General features: G+C 34.9%; 1 protein-coding gene across 1 annotated transcript in view; it reads left to right on the forward strand.

Moving 5' to 3' along the window:
- The window catches only part of SLC25A31 (solute carrier family 25 member 31), a 46,112-nt gene extending 26,589 nt beyond the window's left edge, over positions 1-19,523 (forward strand). The window contains exons 3-6 of the mRNA XM_017542751.2: positions 10,013-10,130; positions 13,097-13,251; positions 14,775-14,900; positions 18,634-19,523. Coding sequence (XP_017398240.1) covers positions 10,013-10,130; positions 13,097-13,251; positions 14,775-14,900; positions 18,634-18,825 — 591 coding nt within the window. The 3' untranslated portion in view covers positions 18,826-19,523. The remainder of the gene's footprint in view (positions 1-10,012; positions 10,131-13,096; positions 13,252-14,774; positions 14,901-18,633) is intronic.
- Positions 19,524-20,511: the final 988 nt, after the last annotated feature.

A 20,511-nucleotide genomic window follows, 5' to 3' on the forward strand; every position in this document is an offset into this window, starting at 1 on the left:
AGACTGTTAAAACTTGTGCATGCTTCACGAAGTTCTCGTATTGTGTTTTTCAGCTCCATCAATTCATTGATATTCCTCTCTAAGTTGTCTATTCTCATTAGCATTTCCTCAAATCTTTTTTCAAGGTTCTTAGTTTCTTTGCATTGGGTTAGAACATGTTCTTTTAGCTCACAGAAGCTTCTTATTAGCCACCTTCTAAAGCCTGATTCTGTCAATTCATCACACTCGTTCTCCATCAGGCCTTGTTCCCTTGCTGATGAGGAGTTGTGATCCCTTGTAGGAGAAGAAGCATTCTGGTTTCGGCTGTTTTAGGCCTTTTTGCACTGGTTTCTTCCCATCTTTGTGGATTTATCCACCTGTTGTCTTTGTAGTTGCTGACTTTCAGATTGGGTCTCTGACTGGACATCCAGTTTGTTGAGAATGAAATTATTTCTGTTTCTTAGATTTCCTTCTAACAGTCTGGCCCCTCTGCTGTAGGACTGCTGAGATCCACTCCAGGCCCTGCCTGCCTGGGGATCACCTGCAGCGGCTGCAGAACAATAAGGGTTGCTACCAGTTTCTTCTTCTGCTGTCTTTGTCCCAGAAGGATATCTGCCAAGTGTCAGTCTGAGCTCTCCTTTATGAGGTGACTCTTTGGGTATACAGGGGTCAGAGAGCTCCTTAAGGAGACAGTCTGTCCTTTATAGGAGCTCAAATCCTGAGCTGTGGGCTCCGTTGTTCATTCAGAGCTGCTCTGTGATTTTGTGTGCGGCAACCCACTGTGCCAGCTGAAACATTGGTGCTGAGATTCATAGCACTGTCCTGCCCGGGAATCTTCTGGCCTGGCTCGCTGTCTCAGTCCACTTTTTAATCAGTTGAATGAGTGACTCTGCCTTCCTGGAGCTCCATTTGCCAGCTAAACGGGCACCCAGTCCCATGTATTTTGCATTGAGAACTGCCATGCCGGGGCACCGGCAACACAGCCAGGCTGGCCAAAAGAGTCGCGCTGGCAACCCATGGGGCTCTTCCGCCTGGGAATCTCCTGGTCTGTGCGCAATGAAAATCCACCTGGAAATGCAGAGTCCACTCACTCTCTGCGCTTTCACTGGGAGCTGTAATCCTGAGCTGCTCCTAATTGGCCATCTTGGATCTTTCTCCCTCTTACCCCATTTTCAAAAAAAAAAATTAAAGCATATTAAAGATTTAAATCTAAGACCTGAAACTGCAAAACTAGTAGAATAAAATATTGAGGGAAAGCTCCATGACATTGGTCTGAGCAATGATTTTTTGGATATGACCCTAAAACCACAAGTAATAAAAGCAAAAATTATAGACAGATGGGATTATATTAAACTAAAACGCTTCTGAACAGCAAAGGAAATAACAGAGTGATGAGACAACCGTGACTTGGGAGAATACATTTGCAAGCAAAATATTTGCCCCCCGCCAAAAAATACATCTGACCAAGGGGCTAATATACAAGCTGTATAGATAATTCAAAAACCTTAATAGCATGAAAACAAATGACTGGATTAGAAAACGGGCCAAAAACCTAAGGAGACATTTCTCAAAAGAAGACATACAAATGGACAACAGGTATATGAAAAAATGCTGAACCTTACTAATCAGGGAAATGATAATTAAAACCACTTTGAATTATCACCTCACACCTGTTAGAATGACTATTATCAAAAAGATGAAAGATATGCAAAAGTAAGACCATAGAGAAAAGAGAACCTTTGTATACTGTTGGTGGTAATGTAAATTACTATAGACATTTTAGAAAATAATGTAAAGATAACCTAAAAAAACCCAAATCAGGGCCAGGTGCAGTGGATCATGCCTGTGATCCTAGTGCTTTGTGAGGCTGACAGGACAGATCACGAGGTCAGGTGTTTGAGACCATCCTGGCCAACATGGTGAAACCCTATCTCGACTAAAAATACAAAAATTAGCCAGACGTGGTGGCGCATTCCTGTAATCCCAGCTACTAGAGAGACTGAGGCAGGAAATTGCTTGAACCCAGGAGGCAGAGATTGCAGTAAGCCGAGATTGCACCACTGCACTCAAGCCTAGGCAACAGAGCAAGACTCCATCTCAAGAAAAAAAAAAAATAGAACTTCCACAGTATTCAGCAATCCCACTACTGGGTTATATATCCAAAGGATTGAAATCAGCATGATGAAGAGATGTTTGCACTGTCTTGTTTATTGCACCATTATTCACACTAGCTAAGATATGGAAGCAACCTAAGTGTCCATCAGCAGATGAATGGATAGAAAATGTATATATTCAGTGGAATATTATTCAGCCTTATAAAAGACAGAAATTCTGTCATTTGTTACATAGAATAACCAGCTAAGTGAAGTAAGCTAGGTGCAGAAAGACAAATACTGCTACTGACTTTTGCACATCCCACTTACATATGGAATTTTAAAATGTTGATATTATAGTAACAGAGTAGACTGGTGGTTTCTAGGGTTGGTGGAGGGTGGGAGAATAAGGAATGGGGAGATGTTGCTCAAGGGTACAAAGTTTCATTTAGACAGGAGGAATAAGTTTTAGAGCTCTGTTGTAGACTATGGGACTGTAGCTAATGTAATGTACATTTGAAAATTGCTAAAAGAGTATGTTTTAAATGTTCTCACCTGAAAAATTTAAGTATATGATATATATGTTAGTTAGCTTGGCCACTCAACAATATAAATATATATCAAAATATCACATTTTACCCCATAAATATATACAATTATTTGTCAATTTAAAAATTTTTAAGTCATTGATATTTTTAGCCATTGTACCTAAAAAATTGTTTAAAGTCATTGGTAAAACACAATGAGGTATCACTAAACACCTACAATAATGACACCACCAAATTGGTCACAGTGCAGAGAAACCAAATCACTCTTATATTGTTGGTAGAATGTTAAATGACACTGCCACTCTGGAAAAAAGTATGGCAGTCTCTTACAAACTAATATGCACTTACCATATAACCCATGTTTACACTTCTGTGTGGGCATTTATCCTGGAATTTTTATGAATGAATGAATTTTTATGAATTTCATTTTCATAAGTGAAAATTCATGTTCATACAAAAACTAACATACACAATGTTCAATAGCAGTTTTTCTCACAATAGTCAAAACCTGGAAAAAACTCAGATGTCCTTCAGTAGGCAAATGGTTAAACTATGATAAATTACATCATGGGATATTACTCAGCAATAGAAAGGAAGAAACTTTTAAAGTAATAGATTCAGGGAATACGTGCATGTTTGTTACATGAGTATAATGTGTAATGCTGGGGTTTGGGCTTCTGTTGAACCCATCACCCAAACAGTCAACATAGTTCCCAACAGGTAGCTTTTTAACCCTTCTTTCCTCTCTCCTCCCCACTTTTAGAATTGCCAGTATCTATTGTTTCCATCTTTATGTCCACGTGTACCCTTTGTTTAGCTCCCACTTATAAGTGACAACATGCAGTATTTGATTTTCTGTTTCTGCATTAATTCACTTAGGATAATGGCCTCCAGCTGCATCCATGTTGTTGCAAAGGACAGTATTTCATTACTTTCTTATTTAAAGCTACATAGTATTCTATGGTGTATATGTACCAAATTTTCTTTATCCAGTCATCCATTGATGGGCACTTAGTTTGATTCTGTGACTTTGTTACTGTGATTCATGCTAAGATAAACATACAGTTCAGAATTTGATGTAACAATTTCTTTTTCTTTGGATAGATAGCCATTGGTAGGATTGCTGGACTACATGATAGTTCTATTTAGCTCCATACTGTTTTCCATAGGGGTTGAACTAATTTACATTCCCACCAACAATGTGTAAGCATTCCCTTTTTTGCACATCATCACCAACATCTATTATTTTATGACTTTTTAATAATAGCCATTCTGACTAGTGTGAGATGTTATCTCATTGTGATTTTAATATGCATTTCTCTGATGATTAGTGTATTAGTCTTTTTCCATACTGTTGATAAAGACATACCCAAGACTGTGAAGAAAAAAGCAATTTAATTGGACTTATAGTTCCACATGGCTGGGGAGGCCTCAGAATCATAGCAGGAGGCAAAAGGTACTTCTTACATGGTGGTGGCAAGAGAAAAATGAGGATGAAGCACAAGTGGAAACCCCTGATAAATCCATTGGATCTCATGAGACTTACTGTCATGAGAATAGCATGGAAAAGACTGACCCCCATGATTCAGTTACCTCCCCCTGGGTCCCTCCCATAACATGTGGGAATTCTGGGAGATACAATTCAAATTGAGATTTCAGTGGGGACACAGCCATACCATATCAGTTAGTGATGTTGAGCAGTTATTCATGTTTGTTGGCCAATTGTATGTCATCGTTTGAGAAATGTCTATTCATGTCCTTTGCCCACTTTTTTTTGTTTGTTTTTGAGATAGAGTCTTTCTCTGTTGCCCAGGCTGGAGTGCAGTAGTACAGTCTCGGCTTACTGCAACCTCTGCCTTACAGGCTCAAGCCATTCTCCTGGCTCAGCCTCCCAAGTAGCTGGGATTACAGGTGCCCGCCACTACCCCCAGCTATTTTTTTGTATTTTTAGTAGAGACAGGGTTTTACCATGTTGGCCAGGCTGGTCTTGAACTCCTGACTCCGTGATCTGCCCACATCAGCCTCCCAAAGCACTGGGATTATAGGCGTGGGCCACCACGCTTGGCCTGCCTGTTTTTTAATGGGGTTATTTGGTCTTTTTCTTGTCGATTTAAGTTCCTTATGGATTCTGGATATTATTAGTCCTTTGTCAGATGCATAGTCTGCACATATTTTCTCCCATTCTGTATATTGTCTGTTTCCTCCATTGAATGTTGTGCAGAAGCTCTTCAGTTTAATTCCCATTTGTCGATTTTTGTTTCTGTTGCATTTGCTTTTGAGGAAGTCATCAATTCTTTGCCAAGGCCAATGTTTAAAATTTTTCTTACGCATTTGTCTAGGATTTTTAAATTTGAGGTCTTATATTTACTTTTAGTCTTTAATCCATCTCGCATTAATGTTTGTATATGGTGAAGGATAGGGACCCAGTTTCATTCTTCTGCATATGGTAGCCATTTTTCCCCAGCACCATTTGTTAAATAGAGTGTGCTTTTCTCATTGTTTATTATTGTCAGCTTTGTCAAAGATCAGTTGATTGTAGGTGTGTGGCCTTATTTCTGGGTTCTTTATTCTGTTCCATTGGTCTATGTATCTGTTTTTGTACCGACACCATGCTGTTTTGGGTACTATAGCTTTGTAATATAGTTTGAAGTCAGGTAATGTGATGACTATGAATTTTTTCTTTTGCTTGGGATTCCTTTGGCAATTTAGTTTGTGGTTTTTGGTTCCATATGAATTTTAGAATACTTTTTTCTAATTCTTTGAAAACTGTTGTTGGTAATTTGACAGGAATTGTGTTGGATCTGTAGATTGCTTTGGGTAGTATGGTCATTTTAATGATATTGATTCTTTCAGTACATGAGCATGGAATATTTCTCCATTAGTTTGTATCATGTATGATTTTTTCTGTCAATGTTTTGTAGATCCTTGTATGGATCTTTCACCTCTTTGATGAAATATACTCCTATGTATTTTTTTTTTTTTTGTGTGTGTGTGTGTGTATGTCTACTATAAATGGGATTGAGTTCTTGATTTGAGTCTCAACTTGAATGTGATTGGTGTGTAGAAATGCTACTGACTTTTGTACATTGATTTTTGTATGCGGAAAATTTACTGAAGTCATTCATCAGGTCTAGAGGTATATTTACGGTTTTGGAGGCATATTTAGGGTTTTCTAGCTATATACCCATGTAAGTTGACTTCCTCTTTTCCTATTTCGATGCCTTTTATTTCTTTCTCTTGCCTGATTGCTCTGGCTATGACTTCCACTACTATGTTGAATAGAAGTGGTGAGAGTAGACATTCTTGTCTGGAAACAAACTTTTGATAGGGCAAATATTGTATGATTCTACCTAAGTACTTATTATAGACAAATTCATAGTGACAGAAGGTAGATTATAGATTAACAGGTGGTTAACCTCTGTTAAACTATTGAAAGGGGAGATGGGGAGTTATTGTTTAATGAGTTACAGAGTTCTGTTTAGATGATGAAAACGTTCTGGAAATAGATAGTGATGAAGTTTACACAACATTGCAAACATACTTAATGCCATTGAATTGTACACTTAAAATGGTAAATCTTATGTATATTTTATCAGTATACAAAAAAGGAACAAACTTTTGATATGTGCACCAACTTTGGATTTTAAGGTAGAAAAAGCCAGGCTCAAAGGTTATATGCTTTCTGATTGCTTTTATATAACATTCTTGAAATGATGAAATTATAGTGATGGAAAAAAGAATACTGTTTGCCACGAGGGAAAGAAGTGGCTGTGATTATGACAGTGACATGAGGGATCCTTCTCATGGAACTGTTGACCATGATGGCCATAAGAATTTGAACATGTGACAAAACTGCGTATAACTGAATAAACACACAAATGAGTACATGTTAAACTGACAAAATCTGAGTAGGGTAGGCCTTATTATGTCCATTTCTTATACTACAGATTTGCTAGTACACTGGGGAAATTCGTTGAAGAGTTTATAGTCTCTCTGCATATTACTCTTACAATACATGTGAATCCAAAATTATCTCAAAAAGTTTTTTAAAAATGGTAAGGGAAGCATGTGCCTACTATATATTGTTTCACTGACTTTTCACTTCACTCTTTGAGGTAGCTATCTTTACCTAAAAGGTACGAATAAGGAAAGTGGGACTTAGCTTAAAGCATTGGCTCTACTAGTTTGTTCCAATCTAATTCCCAAACTCACCTGAGGTGACTAGACTGGATGAGCCTCAGCTGGGCCTGGGCATAAACTGCTCCTCAGCCACCCCTTAGCAGCTTTCAGCACAACCCTCAATGGAGAAAACTAGAGCTGCTCCCAACTCTCTTCCCTGTCCAGACAAGTTGTTATAAACAACTTTGGTCTCAAGTCATTTGTTATTTGATGCATCATTGAGTCCTTTCATACAGTATCTGTTTGTCAACAATTTAAAATAAACGATTATTTTTCCTCAGAAATCTTAGACTCTTTCATCTTCTCCCCTTCCTGATTCTTCTCTGTTCCTCTCTGTTAACAATATAGTAGTACTTTAAGTTACTAACTTACAACAACCAAAACTCATTTATACTTATATACATACTACCTCTTCTGGATCTGTTTTATTTTCAAGCTTAATTGTGGAAGGGCAGGTTTTGTTACACAAATGCAGGATCATCACTTGATGTGGGCAGATTCTTACTGCCTTTCTCCATTTCGATCCTTCCTACCTCACTACATAGATTGGCCATACTGTTTATACATGTTGTATCTGCCCCTGTTGTTTTTTCATAGCTCCCATTTTCTCTATTGGAAGTGTCCTGGTTTGAATGATAAATTACGTGATTATCCACCCAAAAAGTCATTGATCTGACTTCTTTCACATCAAGAAAGAAAAAAGATTAAATATAACTTAAAGTCTACTTTATAAATCTTTATGCCACATATCTTGTTTGGTTGACTTACTTGGTTTTCAGAAGCAGAGATTGAGTCAGATTACCTCAGGAAAAAGAGGATTTATTTTAATGATAGAGTAGCACTTGAATTTCAGCCAAAGGCAGCTTTAGGGACCAAGCTATACTCTTCATCTTTCTCTCCAAAGTCACCTGATCTTTCTCTCTAATTACCTGCTTTTAGTGTGTGTGCTTGCTATGTTTTCTCATTATTGCCTACCTTTTTTTACCTATTGATATTTTCTTATTCTAAATTCAATATTTATATCATAGTGATCCTTTTTGGCCTTTCTAAAGGTCAGAGGTTCTTAACTTGGGATCCACGAATGCTTCCAGAATACCCCCACACTAAAAAATATGTTTACACATGTGTAATTTTTCCTAGGAGAGGGTCTATAGTGTTAAACAATCTCCAAAAAGTCTAAGACATTAATAACTTTTCCTTTTCTGTTCTTATTGATAACTAGCATTGAATCTTTAAAGTTCAGTTCCTAAGAAAGAGGCTCTGGCACAGCTCATCTTTTTCTATCAGGTTACCAATCATCTACTACAGTATGGATTAACTAACCTTATGTCAGATGCAATCTCCTGATCTAATTATCTCTGTATGATTAGATATGCTGCTTATACAGTAAAACTCATGAATGTTATTTAAAAAGATCCATGGGAGTTTGGGAACAATAAGTGGCATTACCAGCATACTTTATTAAATAAGTATTTATTTAATACATATCTCTGGGCAGGACATCATGACTTGCTCTGTGAAATAAACAGAGGAATTAAGAATCTTGGCCTCAAACAAATGGAAACAATCCAGATGTTCAGCACCTGATGAGTAGATAATGTTCATAAAATTGAATATTATTTGGCAATAAAAAGGAATGAAGTATTAATACATGCTGCAACATGGATGACCCTTGAAAACATTATGCAAAATGAAGGAAACCAGTCACAAAAGAGTGTGTCTTGTATGATTTCATTTATATGAAATATCCAGAATAAGCAAATATATAAAGACAGAAAGCAGTTTAGTAGTTGCCTATGACTTAAGGAGGTGTAGGGAGCATGTGGACTGACTTATAACAGGCGTAGGGTTTCTTTTTGATGTGATGAAAATATCTTAAACTGTGGTGATGGTTGCACAACTCTGTGACTATAGTAATGATTGAATTGTATGCTTTACATAGATGAATTTTATGATGTGTGAATTATACTTAGTAAAGCTGTTAAGGAAAAATAATGCTGGCCTCAAAAAATTTATAGTCTGTAGGAGTATTAATATATACAAATAATTATAAATTGAAAGTAGATAGTGGTTGTAAGAGCTATTTTAAAAATAAGAGTCTATAACATGTTAATACATTTTACATATTGGTCATGTGACTCAACTTTAATTCTCTGACAGAGATGAAGTATTTATGGGAAGAGGATATGAATAGATGGGTTAGAGATTAGATATTTCATGAGAGAAGCAGAACTTGAATTAGAGCATGAAGCAATAACTATTTTTTTGTTTAAAAAAGGAAGGGCATTCCAGGGCAAGAGAACATTGAGAGTTCCAAAGCTGTCTGACACTTTATTGTTACAAATACGAGCCAGAAAATGAAGCAAGAAATTGACCTTGACTAGAATATTATTCACTTTAATGTATTTAATGCTTGAATGACTTTGTACCCTGGATTTTCCATAACAGCTCCAATTCAAATAGTCCTTTCTTCTCCCATAAGCACTAGATGTTGAAAAGCATCTTGCTGAACCTGGAGAGGGCACATTTTAAATGTTTATCAAAAAATTATACTTCTTCAATAGTTCATGTAAACCAGTAGACAAGCAAGGCCTATCTTTAATGCCATACAAGTACATTAGAATTGATGTCTGCCAATTTTCATGTTGACATTGGAATACAATTAAATACATATTTTTGAGCTATTCAAATTTAATTATATTTAAATTACAAAGTGAAGCTGGGGCATTATGAAGTATTTTAGGTTGGTGCAAAAAGTAATTGCAGTTTTTTGCCATAATACTACTTACTGCATCCTTCCCAGAAAAAGGGCACAACTAAAGCCTCTATATGTGCCTGACATTGTAATCATAGCATGCATTATTAAGAACATATGTAGCTATTAATTTTTTAAAAGTATGCAGTGTAAAGAGATGATTATGCAACCTCTTTTGCTAATTTGGGCTGCTTTGCTGGAGAATATTAAAATATCCTGGAATTTCAGTATGTCGGCATCTAAACTGTCTTGCAGATTGCATGAAACAAAGGATACATGATACATGGCTATGAAGAGAAAATATTTTGGATAACATGGTATGCATTATTATAGATGTTAACTTTATAAAAGCAGCTTATAAATCTGGTGTTTTAACATTTATAAAAATAAGAATTTACCAGGTATTTTAAACAGTTAGATTCTGTAGTTTAATAACCACTTTAATTAATATGTTTCAGTTCTGGAGGTGGTTTTTGGCAAACCTGGCTTCTGGCGGAGCTGCTGGGGCAACATCCTTATGTGTGGTATATCCTCTAGATTTTGCCCGAACCAGATTAGGTGTCGATATTGGAAAAGGTATGAGATTTTTAGAAATACTAACTTTTCCTTTTTTGTATTTTGAACCATGTGTTATTTATTGTCATTAATTGTGCTGTAATAGTGTTACTAGATAAAGTCTACAAACTTTACTCTTAACCAAATGGTAGAATCATAGGGCCTGAAGTATATTACTTGCTTCTTTTCCCTTACAAAAAAGGAGGGAAAGCCTGTTGTAACAAAAAAGTGAACATAAAAACTGCTTATAACTTAGTCTCTTTTTTTTTTCCTAGAAAGCCCTTCCTAGATTTTCCCATGCATTTACTCCTGTCTCAGCTGTTACTCCTTTCTAGGTTAGATGCACAAATCTCATCCTCGGGATTCCCTTTGCCTCTATCCTTACTTAAATATCACATCTTCCCTTTTTTGTTGTTATACCCTTTTTTTTTTTTTTTTTTTTTTTTTTTTTAGAGTATGTTTTTTGTTTTTTTTTTGAGAAAGAGTGAAAAAAAAATAAATTGAGCTCTTACAAATCTAAAAAAAAAAGTATTTGTCTTATTCTCTTGAAAAGGGTAGGACATATATAAAATCTGAGTTTAAAATTATTTTCCTTCACAATTATAAAAATATTACCCTGATATCTAGTTTCTAATGTTGCTCTTAAGATACCAATTCTCTTACTCTGGATCCTTTAGTATATGTTTTTTTCTTTTTAGTTAGTACTATCCCTGATGATCTTATATTTCACAGTAATAGACTTTTATGTGAGTCTTTTTTCAGTGTTAGCCACTCAGCTGGCCCAGTTAAATCTGGAGCCTTGTATTCAGTTCTGTGGGTGGCAGCACAATAAGTCATTTGGCTGCTCAGGGTGAGGCTGTAGATATTGAGCATCTACTTGCTCCTTTGCTTTCATCCTGGAAATAGTAGTTAGTTCCTCTAATTTCTAAGTCTTTCTGAGGTTTTTGTGGTCAAATGGCTTGCTTCCCAACAGTATCTTCCTCTGTAAGGAAATAGGTTCAGTTTTTTCTGCTCTATTTGGTGAGTTACCACTCCTCCCTATTCTCTCCATCTGGCTAAATTTTGTGGATTTCATTCTGTCAGGTACTCTTCTTGGCCTATCTGGCTTTAAACCTGTTTTATTTCATTATTAATGTAATCGAGTTTCTTCAGGGAACAGAGATTCATTCACCAAATATTGAATGCCTTCTGGAATATAGGGTGCCTGCAGATACAGGGTGTGTGTGAGTGTGTATACGTGTATATATATGCACACAGATATTCACATTCCACCCCCCCCCCCCATATAAGACATAGTGCTCATGCCTCATGTACTTTCTATAGTCTAGTGGAGGACACAAGTAATAATAAATGAAGAAATAACTAAAATATATTGTCTCTTTTTTTTCCCCCCCATTTATTTATTTTATTGCATTTTAGGTTTTGGGGTACATGTGAAGAACATGCAAAATTGTTGCATAGGAACACACGTGGCAGTGTGATTTGCTGCCTTCCTCCTCATCACCTACATCTGGCATTTCTCCCCCTGCTATCCCTCCCCAGCTCCCCACCTCCCACCGTCCCTCTCCTATTTCCCCCCAACTGACCCCAGTGTGTAGTGCTCCCCTCCCTGTGTCCATGTGCTCTCATCGTTCAACACCCGCCTGTGAGTGAGAACGATAAATGCTAGGGAAATGAAAAGAGAGTAATACCAATTTTAAATAAATAATCAGAAAATGTCTAGGAAGGGGCAGCGGTTTGAGCAAAGAAGAAAATGTGAGTTTCATCTATTATATTTAACTAGAAGTTGAAATTTTATTTTTGTTGATAAGAGGGTGAAAATAATATTACCTTGTTGTAAGTTTTATAGTTTTGTTTTCTCTTTCCAATCAGGTGGATTTAGTTCATTTTTGAAAGATTACATTGTACATATATAATAGTTTTAAATCATTGTCAAAGAATTCTTTGTCAAGGAAAACAAAAATAAAACCAGAAAATACTAGAAAAATATGACCCCGTCATCTGAAATATTAACTATCCTAAACTTAACTAGATTTTAGCTTTATCTTTTTGTTTTACAACAGTCCTAGAGTTTTTCATTCCTTTTCTTTCTTTCTTTCTTTTTTTTTTTTTGAGACAGACTCTCATTCTGTCACCCAGGCTGGAGTGCAGTGGCGTAATCTCAGCTCACTACACCCTCTGTCTCCCAAGTTCAAGCAGTTCTCCTGCCTCAGCCTCTTGAGTAGCTGGGATTACAGGCGTCCACCACCATGCCTGGCTAATTTTGTATTTTTAGTTGAGATAGGGTTTCACCATATTGACCAAGCTGGTCTTGAATTCCTGATCTTGTGATCTACCCAACTTGGCCTCCCAAAGTGCTGGGATTACAGGCATGAGTCACCACGCCTGGCCGAATTTTTCGTTTCTAAGTGTTTTTTGTTTGTTTGTTTGTTTTTTGTTTTTAATAGAGACAGGGTCTTACTCTGTTGCCCAGGCTGGAGTACAGTGGCATAATCATAGCTCAATGAAACCACCATCTCCTAGTCTCAAGTGATCCTCCTGCCTCAGCCTCCTGGCTAATTTTTTTTTATTTTTTATAGTGGCAGGGTCTCACTACGTTGCACAAGCTGGTCTGGAACTCCTGGCCTCAAGCAGTCCTTCTGCCTTGGCTTCACAAAGCACTGGAATTATAGGCGTGAACCATCTCACCTGGCCCATTTCAAAGTATTTTCTGAACCTCAATTAGTAACTTCTGGTAACTTTAGTAAAATATTTTACTAAAGTTTGAAATAAATTGTTTGCATAAGAGATTAATATTTTCCATTAATTTCTTTTGAGATATTACCTGAAATCTTGGTTATCTGTAAAATAATGGAAGAATTTTGATTTGTGCCTTCTTTGTTAGATTCGTAAGTGGAAATTTCAGATTATTTAGATCTGTAAATATTGATTAAAGTGTTTATTGGATATATAATGTTGCTAATAGATTTTAAATGGCTTTATTTTAGGTCCTGAAGAGCGACAATTCAAGGGTTTAGGTGACTGTATTATGAAAATAGCAAAATCAGATGGAATTCCTGGTTTATACCGAGGGTTTGGTGTTTCAGTACAGGGCATCATTGTGTACCGAGCCTCTTATTTTGGAGCTTATGACACAGTTAAGGTAATCTGGGGGATTAACTTGGACATATTTCATAAATTTTAAATTAATAATATTTTCAGCAGATATGTTACTTTTAATTATAAAAATAAAAATCAGTGATGAAATAAGAGAGACATGAAATTCCCTTAATCATGATTTTGCCATAACCTAATTAAATTATAACTGTAGTATGGATCTGACTTTAGTTATAAAGCATGTATCTAAGCTTTTGAGGTGTTTTCATTGTATATCACGTTGCCAATGAAAAACATGCTAATTAAGCTTACATCATAATCAAATTGTTGGTATATGGAAAGGCATCTTCTAACAGTTTTTCTGATTTTATATTAACCCTATTACCACTTTTTTGTATGCAAATAATTAAATACTTTCATTTTGGGAAGTAGGCAAAGCATAATTAATTAAATGCTACTATAGCTTAGTTATCTACTGGATACTGTTCGATTCTGTGTTGTATTCTCCAGGTTGTTCTGAAATTTACCTTTTAATTTCAGACATTAAGAATACTTCCATGTGGTAGGAAAAAGAAAAATTGTAATAATGGCTACCAATTTTTAGCTATTACTTAGTTCTAGAAATCTTTTTTAAGTGCTTTACATCTTAAATCTCAGAAATCACCAGTTAAGAACTTACCCATGTAACCAAAACACCACCTGTTTCCCAAAAACCTATTGAAATAAAAAAAAAATAAAAGAAAATAAAGATACTTCTAATTGTTTAAAATAAATAATAAAAAATCCCCCCCACTTTGTTTAAAGATAAATAGCTAGGAATATTTAAGTGATTGACTTGTTAAAGGCAAGCCAAAAAATCCTTGTTCCTAATAACTACATTATAATGCTTCCATAAAGAAGCAATGAAATTAACATCAGTATTATTTATTAAGTAAGATTAAAACTTGGGAGACATTTTATAATTGATTTATATATTATCTCTGGCCTCCCTCATTAGTATATATGTAGTTGAATATTATTTTTATTGTGGTCTGGACAGATCAGTTTTTAGTGTATTTTTTAGACTGCTATGTTAGTGGAAATTACAGGATTCATACATTAATCACAGATAAGTTATGTGTGTACTGTCTCTGTTTTTCTTTGTAATCGCCTGCAGGAGTTGCAAAATTTAGGAACATTTTTCCATTAGCTTAAAGTTTTAAAGCTGCTCATCAAATATGTGTTGATGATAAAAGCAAGCATTCTTTCACTTTTTTTCAACCCCACAAGGAAGAGCCATGTAAGAACTTCTTTTTGTCGATGAATGCTATCTTCCCTAGTTTTATGTGCCATTAATAACAAATCTTATAATGGAAAATATGCTTTATGTTTTTCAAATATACTTTCGAAATATAGTCATGTGTGGCATTCCACTTTTTATTGATCTGCTACTATTAAATCCCACTATTTTATTGCATTTTAAGTCTAATTGGGCCCTCTTTCATGTATTTGTAAAAATTATCCTTTAACTTAAGAATTTAGGATATTTTAGAAATTTGGATAGTTACTTGATACATTTTTCTTTTCTAGGGTTTATTACCAAAGCCAAAGAAAACTCCATTTCTTGTCTCCTTTTTCATTGCTCAAGTTGTGACTACATGCTCTGGAATACTTTCTTATCCCTTTGACACAGTTAGAAGACGTATGATGATGCAGGTATTTTATGTTATCATTTCTAAGCTTAGTTGAGTTTTTAATATCTCTGATATTTAGGTATAATCAAATTTAAGAGAAATTTTGGCTGAAAGGCATAGGTCATTTGTTTTACTTAGCTAAAATAAATACATGATGTATTTTGTCTTATATTCTTTCCTGTCCTAAAATAACCATCAGCCAGAAAAGCTGCTTCCTCACCTGCCATCAAAACAGAAATGCCTGCTCTTCCTGTAGCATATATGGCTTGGAAGGTAGAGGGTTATGGCAGAAATTGGATGAGTATGTCTATCTTAACTGAAATGTTAAACAGAATAAGCCCAGTCACAGGCCATTGAAATATTTCATTATTTACGGTAGAATATTTTTATGAAAGTAAATAATTTTGAACTGCAAGGACAAAAACTTGTTTGTAATGATTTATGTTCTAAATAGAAGTCCCTAAACCAAATTTTTTATATATTTGATCTCTATTGTTATTACTAGTTGACCATCCCAAATCTGAAAATCCTAAATCCAGAACACCCCAAAATTCAAAATGTTTTGAGCACCAACATGATGCTCAAGGGAAATGCCCATTGGAGCTTTTTGGATTTCAGATGCTCAGCTGGTTAAGTATATAAAGCAGATATTTCAAAATCTGAAAAAATTCGAAACATTTCTAGTTCCAAGCATTTCAGATAAGGGATACCACCTGTACTTATTACATTCATTCATTCAGCAAATATTTGCCTGCTTAATCTATGCTAAGCTCCGGTGACAGAAAAACACAAAATCTGCACCCAAATTCATAGTCTAATACTGAAGACAACAGCTAATGGTTTAAATAGAAATATGTGTAAGTTCCAGCAATACATAAGGAGGGTTGCCCAAATGCTTAAAATGGTCAGATGTGGCCTCCTAGAGAGCTGAACCTCAGTGAATAGCCTTACATCAGCCAGCGAGAGAACATTCTAAGCACAGGGGGAAAATCATACACAGAGATATGGCTAAAGAAGTAGTTCTGTATAGCCAGGTCATAAGTTTTATGAGGGCAAGTGACTTTTTCATTAAATTCTCAAAACAATAAGGTGTAGTTACTATCATGATCCTCATTTTTATTGACTACAGAATGGTCCTAGAAGGACCAGTGGGAAATCTGGCAGGATAAAACTAACCTGTTACTTCACTTAGGGATAATACTTAGAATTATTCCATTTATGTCTTTGTTTCTTCTCTTGTGTTTTAGCACATTGAGAAACTTTTTTAAATGGAAAATTTGCATATACACTATAGATTGGGTCAATGGTATTAAATTTCCTGAATTTGATAACCACACTTTGGATATGTAAGAAAATATCCTAATATTTAGAAAATACACACTGATGTGTTTTAGGATCAAGAGCATGATGTCTACATCCTAATCCCACAATATTACAGGGAAAAAAATGTGGGAATGTGGGTCGTGTGTGTGTGTGTGTGTATTAGTTTGCTAGGGTTGCTGTAGCTCACAAAAGTGGTTGGCTTAAACAAATTTATTTTCTCATAATTCTGAAGGCTACAAGTTTGAGATCAAGATGTCAGCAGACTTAGTTTCCTCTGAAGACTTCTCTCCTTGTCTTGTAAATGGCTATCTTCTCCCTGGGCTTACAGAGTTCTTTCTCTGTTCCTTTTTATAAGGACAGTCACATTGGCTTAGTGTTCACTCTTGGGATCTCATTTAATCCTAATTACCTTTAAAGCCCCTATCTCCAAATACATTCTGAGGTACTGGGGGTTAGGACTTCAACATATGATTTTCATAATTCAAGCCTATAAAGTACTACTTAATGTTTGTATTTTTATTTTATATCCCACAACTTTGTTAGCCCTATTACAAACACGAATGTGCATGTACATACCTTCCAGGTTTTTATTTACACAAACAGGCATATAATCTGCAACTAATATCAGGACTTTTTTCCTTCCTTATCAGTTACACCTTTTATTTCTCTTTCTTGCCTTTCTGTACTCACTGAGACCCCTAATTCCGTGTTATATTTACAAAGTAGTAACTGGCAACCTTGTCTTATTCCTAATTGTACAGAAAATGCCTTCAATGTTATATAATTTAATGTTAACTGTGGGGTTGTTTTGTTGTTATCCTTTATCATGTAATGACAGTTCCTCTCTGTTCCTGGATTTTAACAATTTTTAATTACGAACGGTGGTCGTGTTCTTTCTATATCTGCTGAGATGATTAAATCTTTTTTCTTTTAATATGTTTACATATTGTGTTAATCTATTTTCTAGAGCTAAATCTTGTATACCTGGGATAAACTCAGTTTCTAAGTATTGTATTCTGTAGCCCTTGCTAGTTTTGCTTTCAGGGTTTTGTTCAGTATTTTTGCATCCATGTTTCAAAGACATTGGCTTGTATTTTTCCTTCTTCTATGGCTCTAGTATGACTTCAGTAGCAAGGCTGTGCAAGCCTCATAAAATACGTTGAGGAGTCGTCCCACTTTTTCTCTTCTCTAGAATAATCTCTGTAAAATTGGAATTAAATGTTCATTAAATGTTTTGAACTCACATTTTAAGCCATTTGAACATGTGGTTTTCTTTATGAGAAGATTTTCAACAACTGATTGAATTTTTAACTATAGTACTATTCCAGTTCTTTTCTACTCTGTTGGTAAATTATGCTTTTCTAGGAATTTATCCATTTCTTATGACTTTTAAAAATACTTGTAGTGAAGTTTTTGTAATATCATCTTGCTCTTAAATTTCTGGATCATTTTTTGTTACCTTTGCCATTTCTGATAATCTTAGGGCTTTTTCTCTTTTTTCCTCAAATAGTATTTCCAAACTTTGTCAGCCAAGTATTTCAAAGACCTAACTTTGGACTCTTTTTGTGCTGTTGTTGTGCTGTGTGTTTTCTAGTTCCTTCATTTCTGCCAGTTATTTTCTTGTTTTTACTTTCTTTAGGTTTATACTTTGTCTAAAAATATTTAGGTTGCTCATTAATTTTTAGGCTTTTTCTAATATTTCAAGGTCATTAATTTCCTTATAATTTACGTAACATTCAAGCTGCATCTTACAAATTTAGCTAAGGAGTTTTGTAGTTATCATTTGGTTTTCAATATTTTCTAAGAAGCGTTTTTTTTTTTTAACATTCAAACATACTATATTTTTGTTTTGTTTTTTTGAGAAAGAGTCTTACTCTGTTACACAGGCTGGAGCACAAAGATCATGGCTCACTGAAACCTTGACCTCCTAGGCTCAGGTGATCCTCCCACCTCAGCCTCCCAGGTAGCTGGGACCACAGGCATGTGCTAGCACTCCCAGCTAATTTTTTGTTTTTGTATAGATGGTGTTTTGCCATGTTGCCCAGGTTGGTCTCAAACTCTTGGGCTCAAGTGATCTTCCCGCCTCGGCCTCCCAAAGTACTGAGACTACAGGCATGAGACACTGTGCCCAGCCCATATGATATTTGTCTATTTTGCTATTGATTTCTCAGTTAATTGCAGTGCAGTGAGAGAATAAATCATGGTCTACATGATGACATCCTTTGACATTTGTTACACCTAACGTATGGTCAGTTTTCAAGTGTGCCTGAAAAGTATGAATGGTCTCTAACCACTAGGGACAATAGTCATATATGCCTATTAACACAATGCTACTCAACACAGTGTTTATCTTATCTATCCTTAGTGCTAATAGAAGAATATCTTAAGATAAAAGATACTAATATAATGAAGAATGCTTTGTCTTTATACAGAGTGGTGAGGCTGAACGGCAATATAAAGGAACCTTAGACTGCTTTGTGAAGATATACCAACATGAGGGTATCAATTCCTTTTTTCGTGGTGCCTTCTCCAATATCCTTCGTGGTACAGGGGGTGCTTTGGTGTTGGTATTATATGATAAAATTAAAGAATTCTTTAATATTGATATTGGTGGTAGTTCATAGGGAGAGTAAATTAAGAAATACATGGATTTAACTTAAACATACAAATTACATAGCTGCCATTTGCATACATTTTGATAGTGTGTTATTGTCTGTATTTTGTTAAAGTGCTAGTTCTGCAATAAAGCATATATTTTTTTCAAGGATTTAAATACTAAATATCAGATTCCCACTTAGACTCAAACACATTTTAATGTGATATTTATTATAGGTAGTGTATTTTGTTAGTTTAAAATTCTTTTATGATTAAAAATTAAAATGTATAATGCTGAAATCTAAGAAATGAAAGTATCTTCTTTTAAATTGCTATTCATTTAATATACCTGTTTTCCCATCTTTTAAAATCATATGGTATGACAAATATTTCTTAAAAGCTTATCAAGAGATGTCATCATATCTGTAGGCACAAATAAGCTTTGTTCTGTATCTCTTCTAAGACAGCAAAGCTATTACTGTATATAGTATTTACAGTATCAGTTAGCCTTTGATTATAGATGTGATCATTTAAAGATTTGATAATGATTTCAGTGACATTATAAAACTGAAACTGGAAAATAAAAATGGCTTATCTGCTGATGTTTGTCTTTGAAATAAATAAAATCTTGCTAGTGTGAATATATCTTAGAACAAAAAATATCCCCTTGAAAATTAGTTTGTATATTTTGTTGACAATAAAGGAAGTTTAAAACTGTTATAAAGGAGTCTTTTTTTCCCTTACTCTAACTGTATTAGTAAGCAGAGTATAGCAAAATTTTTGTCAGGACTGGCTTAACAACAAAGAACAAAAGGTATTTCTCAATGGACAGATATAAACAGCATTCCAAGGTTTTGTATAGGAGTTTGTCTTGTTTTTTAAAGCTGTTGTAGAATACAGTATATTTGAAATATATTTGAAATCCCCAAGGTTTTAATGTTTTAGTAAGTTAAAGGATGTTAAACTAGTGGAGATAAAATATAGACAGATTTTGTGAGGCTGTGAATGGGCAAAATGAGGTAGATGAACTTCCTTATGCACAGGGACAAAGCATATTTCAAGGACAATAATACAGACTATACTTTTAAATACAGTATATTGGTGTTATCACTCGAGTATAAAACAATTCAAACTCTAAACATCATTTCTTGTAGTGGTCAACATAACACAGGAATTATAGGAACAAAATAGAAAATATTTTCCTTTCCTTCTACACTATCAAATGTGGTTAAAATAACCAAATATGAGGAGTAGTTTTCCATGTAAATAGCAAGATAATATAAAAGTTTTCAATTTATACAGAGACAGGCATAGAGGGAAAAAAGTCTCTCAATTCTAAATGACATGGATAGAGGGCAAACAGGAATTTAATCTTTAAATTGCCAGACAAAAATTCTATTCTTTGAAGCCTAAAAGATGTATGTAGTTGGGGCAAAAGAAAGTGAAAATGTTACTTAGTATCCTGGACAGAGATAAAACTACATTAAACTGTTATTAATGAGAGACAATTTATAGTGAGCAAAATCATAACACAATTATATAAAGAAATGATTTTTTAAAATCTTAACATTGGAAAATGAATAGTTTAAAATGTGTACAGTTTTTATCTTAAATGACTAGTGCTGCATCTTTGTTTCTGTAAAAGAGAGCTGGAATACTGCATTTTTTACAGTGTCATATTAGATAGGATTTCTAATTTCCTACCCTAAAACTAT

This window comes from Cebus imitator, unplaced genomic scaffold (genome assembly GCF_001604975.1).
Source record: "Cebus imitator isolate Cc_AM_T3 unplaced genomic scaffold, Cebus_imitator-1.0 Scaffold146, whole genome shotgun sequence".
NCBI classification, from domain to species: Eukaryota; Metazoa; Chordata; class Mammalia; order Primates; family Cebidae; genus Cebus; species Cebus imitator.